The sequence below is a fragment of the Nicotiana attenuata genome, unplaced genomic scaffold (genome assembly GCF_001879085.1).
Source record: "Nicotiana attenuata strain UT unplaced genomic scaffold, NIATTr2, whole genome shotgun sequence".
Lineage (NCBI taxonomy): Eukaryota > Viridiplantae > Streptophyta > Magnoliopsida > Solanales > Solanaceae > Nicotiana > Nicotiana attenuata.
The window spans coordinates 28,338-38,946 of NW_017676801.1; the positions used below are offsets into that span (position 1 = coordinate 28,338).

The window sequence follows — 10,609 nt, forward strand, 5'->3', positions numbered from 1 at the left end:
GGAATCTATCTACGAACTCTCTAAGCAGCTCTGAATCTCCTTGCTTGATTTTGAAAATATCTTCCATTCTTTTATCGACTTTTAGAGCTCCCGAATGTGCTTTGATAAATGATTCTGCAAGCTCAGCAAAAGAATTTATAGAATTTTCGGGTAAGAGAGAATACCATGTCAATGCTCCCTTGGTGAGTGTTTCACCAAGTTTCTTGACCAATACTGATTCGATTTCTTGTTTGGTTAAGTCGTTGCCTTTCACGCCAATTGTGAATGCAGTCACGTGATCTCGTGGATCAGTTGTGCCATCATATTTTGGAATATCAGGCATTTTAAACTTCTTTGGAATAGGTACCGGAGCAGCACTTGGCTTCCATGGTTGTTGTGAGTATTTTGTCCATGTCTATTCCTTTGATAACAGGTGGTACTCCAGGTATTTTCTCTATGCGATCGCTTTGTTCCTTGAGCTGCTTCTGCAGGATTAGAACTAAATTTTGTAAATCAGAATTAACTATGTTACCTGGTTCACCATCACGAGACTCGCTTGGAGTTCCACCAGTGCCCGAATGAACGAGCCCAGAACGTGGGTTTTCCAATGTATTCTGATTCGGAGTTGGTATTGGTGGCGCAACTAGCAACTGGCTAGTAAAAGCACATAGAGCATTACTGACTTGTTGAGCAATTAGATTCTTTAAGGCATCATCGAGCGCTTGTTCGTTCACAACTCCAGCATTTTGAATCGCCTCTACTCCATTTTGATTTGCAACCCCATTGTTTGTTTCAGAGCCATCTGGAGATCCTTCTCGTGATTGATGTTGTGAATCACATGGTGAAGGGGATGGGGTCATGTTACCTGCATTATTTTCTTGTTGTTGAAGATCTTGTTGACTGTTGTTGTTGATATTCAACATAGTAAATTGTTTGATGAAAGAATTGACTTAAGAAAGCAAAAGGATTATCAGTTTTCCGGTAACGGAACCAATTTGTTTAACAAAAAAGTGGAATTAAAGCTTATTTTAGAAGAACTCGGGTTACTGATAATCGAATAGAAATAGGAATAATGAAATAAAAGTTGAATAATAGTATTTCGTGTCCTTACAAATGATCAGTCTTCTCCTTTTTATAGCTATTTCTAGGAGATACGTTTTGCCTTTGTCATAATAAGGCCATTATAGACAATTAAAGGCCTTTAATGCTACGTTATAAATGGTAATCATTGTAATTCAATACAGATTATCTAACGTTCCCAGTAATTAATGCCTATTAAATACTGTAACCGTACCCTCTTTTGTTATCAGGTTCATTCTCTTTAACTTTTGAATGTAAATAGGTACGAGCGTCGAGTCTTTTGAATCTCTGCTCGTGTCTCTGCTCGTGTCTGTTGCAACTCGTGCCTCTTTGCTCATCATTATTCTTTGACCAGTTTACGTGTCATGACATGTCATTTTTCAATCACTTCAATATATATAAACTCAATTTTTCCCAATACACCTATAAATATCGAATCTTGGGTCTGCCTCTGCTTATGTACAACGCATTGCTACAGTAAGGATCAACAGAATTCCATGCTTCTTTTAAGCAACATATATAGTGTCCCCATGAAGCCATTTAGGTTTCTCGTCCTAACTTCACAACCTCTAACGGTAGTCAACAATATCATTTTACGTATGAGACATCCAAATTTGAGAACGGGGACGTCTAAAATAATTCTGCACATTAATATCAAATAACTACAATTCAATTTCAAGTTAATCATAGAAGGTTATATGAAACTTATGTATCGATTTCCTTTTCGACCAGGTCCAATTCATTTCAACATTTCTGCGCAACAATATAAATTGCAAAGATAGACAACCTCTTGAATCAACTTTAAGGGTTCACCTTATAAGATAAAAACAATCAATCCAAGAATCTATAATTATGGGTTCGGATCGTAAAAGCAGCCATTAATATATACTTTGCATTAGCGGGCTGCCAAATTCAAGAGTTCATGAAATCACTTATTGCACATCAAAATATTGAAGGGAAGTGAAAAATTAAAGTAAGTTATACTTTTGACAGAAGAAAATTAAATTTTAATAATTCAATGACCATCAGGCAATGGGAATACGAGTGGTATTAGGCAATCTTCTACCATGAACGAATGAGCTGAAAAGATGCAAAGCTCTAGATGGCTGTGCGTAGGGAACCATATGAGCAGCTCCTCTTACTGTTGCAAATGTGAGTTTATCACCATATTCAACTTGCCATCCTCCTACTTGCCCTTTGTGAAACCATGCTCCATATGATACTGTTGTCGTCATCTTTAAATCATTAGCTAATTCTCGCACCAATGTTCTTGACCCTATTAGTGGTACCACTGAGTCTTGATCTCCACTGTCATATACAATAGCTTAGAATCATGCTAATGACAACAAAAGAGAACTATATTCGAGATTTAAACGAGGCGGATCTAGAATTTTCAATTTTGAGGAGAGATTATTCCTTTTGGTAAATAACTTAACCTTCAACCAATTAAGTGCACCATTCGTCCTTTTTGGAGCATAGGTGCCAATAGTTAATAGTATACCAATTTTAGAAAATATGTACATAAAATATCTAATTTTGAGGAGAGACTATGGGTTGACTTGCCCCGCCCCTGAATCGGTTTCTTATTTTCTCAAATAAATAGTGATGAGCGCTCGATAATTTATAGTATTATATTATATATATTACTAATATTATGGAATATGGATTCATATCCTATGCGACATTATGTGCAGGTGAGGATTTCCTTTGGAAAAGTCAAATCCGCACAGCCCCATTGTCATCCCTAGTAGTCATTGTAATGCTAGGGAAATAGCATGGTTAATTACCTGAATATCCAAAGAGGAACATCATGTTGAATAATATTTTTGAGGGATGGAAGCATATCCGTATCACCATCTGATTGAGAGTAATTCAGCACACTGTCTCATACAAACACCACCAAAAGGAAGATCGTATTAATTATAAACCTGAAACATATGGTATTAATTCTATCTATTTCGGTATAATTATTTGCAACATTAAAGATTTCAAAACAATTAAGATTACATACTCACTGCACATGGTCCATTCGTAAGGTAGATTAGTGCGATTAGCATGAAGAGCTTTCTGAACCTCAGGAAGGTTGAAATAGAAATATCTTTCTGATGTCATGCATACATCTACTCCCATACTCATCTTTGTAACCTATTCTCCAATAAAATAACAAAATCAAATTTTACAAATATCTAAACATATTCACAGAGTTAATTAATTTTACGTATGACCACTGAATTCATTATATAATAGAAAAATTACAATTCTTTTTTGTCACTTTACTGTTACTATTGGATAAAGTTCAGTAATCACACGCGAAACTAATAACCCAACATTCATACAAGTTGAATAGCTTAAGACATTATAATTCTTACTTGTTTGTGTAAACGCAGCTCTTGCTGAACAATAGAAGGATAACAGACATCCAAAATAACGTCGTAGACATTAATATAGTCAGAAATTACTTTATATGCTTCATCAATAGCTTGGTTGCATGAGATTGGCTCATTATGAGGAACTGGGAATTCATAATCATCAAAATTGCAGTGTTCTTTGATTCTCAAATATAATTCATCTGATATCATTCCATGTGACCAGTAATATTCGTACACTGCTGGAACATCTCTGTCAAGTCTCAGAAGTGGATTTCCAATCTGTAGAAACACCAGAAATTGAAAAAGGAAAATTTACTTCTAATTTAGGAGGGCTGATTTTAATATGTAGAGGAAAAATTAAAGGAAATAGCTAGAGTATATGTTTTTGAGTGTTCTTACAGCTACTCCCTTTAGGTTAAACTTAAAATCCTTGGACTGCTTGTTGTAGTCTAGTATGACATTTGCCAACTGTGGTATATAATGTCCTATCATCAGAATAAATAAGGCATATATAGTAAGCTAATCTTTGATAGAACATAAGTATATTTACACATGTTCAACAAAAAATAAGAATAGATATCTCGTACCTGCATAACTTTCACCTGTAAGGAACAAAGGTTTAGATTTTAATTCTGAAAACTTTTCGTACCATCTGAGCATGAAAGTGAGCATATCCTTAGCTGAAAACAACAACAACAACAACAAAATGAGAACATTAATTTTCTTTTCCGTTAACCATTTTTTCACCAAATTAAAGGAGAAAATGTAAGAGGTCGAAGTGATATATATACCAGTAGAGTCATCTCCGCAAGTATAATCACTAGATGTGTTTGAATAAGACCATCCAACACCAGCAGGAGATTCAATAAATAGAAGATTTGATGCTGTATATATCAAAACAAAGAAATATTTCAGAAATTGAAATGGTAAGAATCAAATATTGACATATTCTTTTTTTGGGATTTTATAGTATAAATATTAAGGTAGTGTAATATTATACCTTTATTCCAAGATTTAGTATTTCTTCTAAGACCACGGCCATCACCTCTAGGAAAGAAGGGTCCTAGTTCTGTAAAGGCACCTCCTCCAATTGACGAACATCCTGGACCTAAAAATAATAAAGTTATTAAAGACTAAGACGAAATTAAGAAATAACCCTTCATATACGAAATTATTAGATGATCCCTTTTAAAAGCTTCTAATTCAAATGTTGAGTAATGATATCGATTGCTTCATTGTATGAGAGTCATCATTGCTACCAATACTAGTGAATTTAATTTTAGAATAATTTGACAAAATAAAATACACCAAGCACGGTGTAGTTTGATTAGCTTATGAGGCCATTTAATTTGCGTATAATTAACATATATATATATATATATATATATATATATATATAAGGGCAGCCCGGTGCACTAAGCTCCCGTGCATACCGCTACGCGCAAGGTCCGGGGAAGGGCTAGACCACAGGGGTCTATCGTACGCAACCTTACCCTACATTAGGTGTGTTCATGGTTTGGTTTGGATCGGTTTTTCCCTAAAAAGAAACCAAACCAAGTCGGTTCTTCAAATATTGGAACCAAACAAAGCCAATTAAGTTGGTTTTTTATCGATTCGGTTTTTGTTGTTTTTTTCGGTTTTTTGGTTATTTATCGAATTTTTTCTTAAATATAAGACATACACTACCAAACACATTTTTCCGTTGACAACATTTTCAACGTAACACTATCAAACCAATTGCTTTTTGAGAAATCTATCATTTACCAAGATATATTGATGATAATTGAATCAAATAGCGATGAATAATTTAAGTACTCAATTAAAAATCGATTATTTTTAACATGAAATAAATTCTTGTACTTAGCAAAAAAAAAACTACCAATCAAGCTAGAATGTAAAGGCAAAGAATTAGATTATTATAGGACAAAATTACAGAATAATGCACTCCATAAGTTGACCTTGCACTATTTTAGCCCAGTTACAAGTTTGCAAATGTGTAGCCAAATATCAATAAGATCTTTTCTTTTCCCATTCCCTCTAATTATAACAACCTCATTTATTCCTACCTACCCCTATGGTAGCTCTCTCCTCATTTTTCACCCACAAAAATTTAATTTAATTAATAAAAAAGAATCATATGCAAACAAAACTGAAAAGAAAAATCAGTTCCCCATTCAGTCAACACTCATTCGTGCCTTCTTCCATAACCAATACTTCTCTGTTTTTTTTTAAAAATTTTTTGTACATCTTCAGGTTTATACATACCTATCACAACTGCAAAACGCAAAAACGGACGCGAGAAACCTAAAATCTCATCTCCTTTAATGCTAATCTTGTTAAATTTCGATTATGATTTTGTGAGAAATTTAGAGTGGGTATTGTTTGAACTTATTAGAAATAGTCTAAGTAGGTTGTATACAAAGTTTGAAGTTATTTGCTGGAGATTTGGACTAAGTTTTATACAAGAATTGCAAGTGAAAATCGTACAAAAATTTCGTCAGCGATGCTTATACACTTTTATACAATGTTATACACTTTTATACAAAGAGGTACAGTATGTATATAGTTGTATAAAAGTGTATAAAGATGTATAATCACAGAGTGAAAATATTCTTGATACACTATGTATATAGGTGTATAAGAAGAATGAGAAGAAGAAGAAGAAAATGCGAGAATATCACCAAATACCTGTAAATAATGTATCAACCTTGGATATAATAGTGTATAAGTTGTGTTTATACACTATTATATACTATTTATACAATATTCTACATTATTATACAAATGAATCCTATCAATGGAGCTTCACGTGTTCTTCTTCTTCCTTGGGCATCCTCTGAAATTTAACTCAAATATAGCCAAAGCTACTCCAAATCACTTGAAATTTAAGTTTTGAACTCATCTTGATGATTCCAGTCACTTGAGACAACACCCATTCCAAACAACTAACAAATCGAAAAACCCAATTTCTGAAATTTAACTCAAATATAGTCTAAATCTACTCCAAATCACTTGAAATTTAAGTTTTGAACTCATCTTGATGATTCCAATCAATTGAGACAACACCCATTCCAAACAACTAACAAATCGGAAAACTCAATTTCTGAAATTTAACTCAAATATAGCCTAAATCTACTCCAAATCACTTGAAATTTAAGTTTTGAACTCATCTTGATGATTCCAATCAATTGAGACAACACCCTTTCCAAACAACTAACAAATCGAAAAACTCAATTTCTGAAATCGAATCTTCGAACCACTTGTAATGGTGACTTTTATTTTTCAAATCCTTAGTTAACCATTGAAATCTAGAAAAGAATTGAAGGAGAATAACAATAGTAGAGAATTTTTTTGTGCAAAGGCTGACATGGGAATGAGAAGAAGAAGAAGAAGAAGAAAAAAGGGGAATGAAGAAAAAAGGGGAACGAAGAAATAAGGGGTGGGCTAACTGGTGAAAATTAATTTTCAGATTATGTACAACCTGGGCTATACTGGGTAAGGGCTTCAAAAACATGGGCCATTTTCTGATGGGTTGTTGGGCCAAGTGACAAGGGATGTAATTCTCCCTTAAAAAATCAATAAATTCTATTAAATAATGTGTTTGAGTTATAAATTAAAATTAAAGAAGAAGTGTTAATTCTTGAAAATAATTAATGTTGATCAAATTTAGCTAGATCAACAAAGAAAAAATCCTGTCAAAAAAATATTATTAGACATACAGTGCAAACGCTAATAGGATAAACTTCTAAAATAAAATATTGATGAAAAACATATATCCAATCAAACAACACATACATTTAATTAATTTTGACCAATTCATAGCATCTTCCTTGGCATCTCATAAGAATGTTATAATCATTTTGAACACCAGCACATATAACTCTCATAAATTTATCAAAATTTTAAGTGGACGGACTCTAACTGAATTCAATGTTCACTATAAGCTAAAATCAAAATATTAATTATTTAACATAAGATAATTTTAATTATTCATTTCAACGTAACAATTATATCGAGCTTTTCAAACACATCGATCCTTTTATTAGTTGGTATTAATAACATAAAAACCAACAAAAAGAGAGAAAAATAATAGAGAACTCGTAATATCTTATGAGAAGTTTATGAATTCAATATCACCACAATGCTTTCTTTTTCTTTTTCTCTTTCTCCAATTCTGCAAATGTTGATACGAAGAATTTATGATGAAAAATAAGGAATTAGTAGCTTTATATAAGTATCGGCAAACTTCTTCTTCTAAATGGAAATCGCATGATAAGTAGTTGATAATTGTACTTAATCAACAAAGAAACTAAAAGAAAGTGTTCATGGAAATTTGAGAATAGGAGAAACGTAAAGAAAGATAAATATCTTAAAGAATAAAAGGGTACCGTACCCTACAATATACTTTTATTTTTCAGAACAACTTCTAACCTAAATATCTTAAGGTTAGATTTTAACTTAAATTCCTTAGACTTTAGCAGTTGTTCTAAACGAAACCTAAAATAATTAGAAAACATGTTGAGCGCACGAAATAGTTTTAGCTGTAATCGGTTATAATTTAATAACAAAAAAAAAAGAGTCCTAAACTAAAAAGGAGTTCAAACTGTTACGTTGTAAAAAACTTTAAAAAATAATGTGTTTTGTTTTGTGCTATATCTTTTTTACAAATGAGGAAATATTTAATACAAAATTTTGTTGGTTTTGAAGTCTTAATTAAATGAATTACTCATAAATATATATTGAAAAAATAATTAGATGACTATTTTATTCAGTGTGAAATTTATTTTTTAAAGGTAAAAAAAACGAACAGTTTTTAATATAGTATAGATATAAATATAGATATAGATACAGTGTAGATATAGATGTATTAAAGTCCTAAATTTAAGGTAAAGGTGTGTGTGTTTATTTAGAGCTCTAATACCATCCATTATTATACTACCGAAAGAAGATAGAGAAAAAAACCCAAATATATAGGAAATATTATATATAAACCAAATATTATACATTAAATCTGAAATGTAAGGTAGAGTTATGTAGTTGTTTAGAACTCTAATTATGGTTAAGGTCCGAAAAAACTCTTCCAAACTCAAAGTGTAGCAAACGAAGTTGGAAGTATCACATTTATAATAGAACTTTGTATATGAAAATTCAATTAACCATTGCCCACTAAGAGAAATATTATTTTGAATTTAAGTTGATTTCGAATTACATTTATTATAGAACTTTCGATACGGAAGTTCCATCTAAAGAATGATTTTGTAATTTAAGTTCTAATATTATGAACATAATTTAATTACGATTTTGTCCAATAAGCAATGTATTTTTATAGGGTAAAAAAGACGAACGACATTTCGTTAAGGACATTCGTGCTTTTAATATAGTATACGTGCATTGCACGTAGTCAATCATTTGTATAATTCAACACTTAACAATAGCTTCAATACTTACAATAGCTTCAATCCAACACACATTTGTAATAGTAAAGAGTTGGATTATTTTATTCATATTCCTTAAAAAGAAATTTTGTTATATCAGCACTATATAAATTTTTTTTCTTTAGAAATTTGGATTTACTTCTTGTGCTTTTCTGTGAGGCATACAACTACCTTGGTTTTGAACATAATGAAATAGTTTCCATTATCATATGGATTTCGTGACTGATTAGATTTACATTTCCTAATGTGCTTTTCTTCTAATTAGTCAGAATAGGACGCACAACTTCTTTATCCGATGTTGTTGTCCAAGTAAAAAAGAAAGATATATATAAAAATATATATATAAATTTATATATTTTTTCGGCTATTATTTTTTCAACGGCTATACAATGTCATTTTCTCATTGAAAACGGGCACAAAATGGGATATTTTCAAGGTCAAAAATTTAGAAGACATTATCTAAAAATGAGGAATTAAAGTGATAATTTACGTTATCCAATAAAAGGAGAGGAAACATTTTGCTTCAGAGCAGAAGAGTTGCTTCATGAATCGGAGTTGGATAACACCATTAGTTTTTGAATACATTGTATCAGTGAGACTAAAGGTGCTTCACTTTAGCATACTTAAGGGACTAAATATGCTCAGGGTTATATTTGAGGGACCAAAATAGACCCACCCTCAAAGATAAGGGACAATATTGGCCAAAAACTCGTTCAAATTGTAATTATCATTTATGGTATTTTTTTTATCTATAAAATTATTAGTTTTGTCTACCCTAAAATTCGAGTAACAGTTAAACTTATATTATGGTTTTAAGGATACGTGATTCAATCCAATACCAATTGATAAACAAGGAATTAAATAGATAAATTAGACGATAGGATAGATCAAACCAGTATGCGAGTGGAGTCTCGACCTCGATTCAAGACGGTCTTGAGATAATGCAATAAAAATAACAGTAAAAAAATAAAACAACAATGATGAACAGTAACGAATGGTAAGCAAGATAAAAAGAGCAGTGGATGTGTGTATTCTTATTAGTCAATAATCATGCTTACAAATGAATGAGATTCCTCCTTATATAATAGAGGAGTTCTAAACAAGATAGACTTGTAATTATAGTAGGAAATCATATTGACAACTGAATGACCGCCGAAGATCAATCCATTCCGGAATTTATGCCATGATCTTCCATCCGTCACGGATATCTCGCTCCTTCCGTTACTGAACTATACCGGCATCATTTCGAAGTATGCCCCTTTCCTGACCTCGATTAGTGATGTCGACCTCAATCTTGGAAAGCAACTTCGATCCCGGACTCGACGTCCTGGCCTTTCGACGTGGCATCTCTTTTTCAATCAAAGAATAAAATCGAATAGCCCCGATTTTCACTGTAGGCAAGTTTTCTTCTATAACTATTAATTCTAGCAGTCTTCGTCTCAACAACTATTTTTCCTCTATCTTTTTCCCATCTCATCCAACAGATCTTTTTTTTGGGCTTATAACACCCCGATCGACATAGTAGGCTATTGAGATGGTTAGGCTTTAAGTTGTGATGGGATATTATTGTTTGAAATTATTTTGAGAGGTACCTCTTACCTACATATAGGGGTGTTCATGGTTCGGTTTGGATCGGTTTTTCCCTAAAAAGGAAGCAAATCAAGTAAATCGGTTTTTCAAATATTGGATACAAACCAAACCAATTAAGTCAGTTTTTTATCGATTCGTTTTTTATCAGTTTTCGTG

At 32.2% G+C, this 10,609-nt stretch overlaps 1 protein-coding gene across 1 annotated transcript; it reads right to left on the reverse strand.

Annotated features, from left to right (window-relative positions):
• Positions 1 to 1,849: 1,849 nt before the first annotated feature.
• LOC109221204 (serine carboxypeptidase-like 42) lies at positions 1,850 to 4,497 on the reverse strand (the record flags this gene model as incomplete). Its single annotated transcript, XM_019385670.1, is given in 8 exon segments — positions 1,850 to 2,367; positions 2,847 to 2,939; positions 3,071 to 3,204; positions 3,429 to 3,707; positions 3,828 to 3,913; positions 4,016 to 4,108; positions 4,220 to 4,312; positions 4,429 to 4,497. Coding segments are annotated over 8 exon segments (1,130 nt in total), but the record flags the coding sequence as incomplete, so codon positions are not given.
• Positions 4,498 to 10,609: the final 6,112 nt, after the last annotated feature.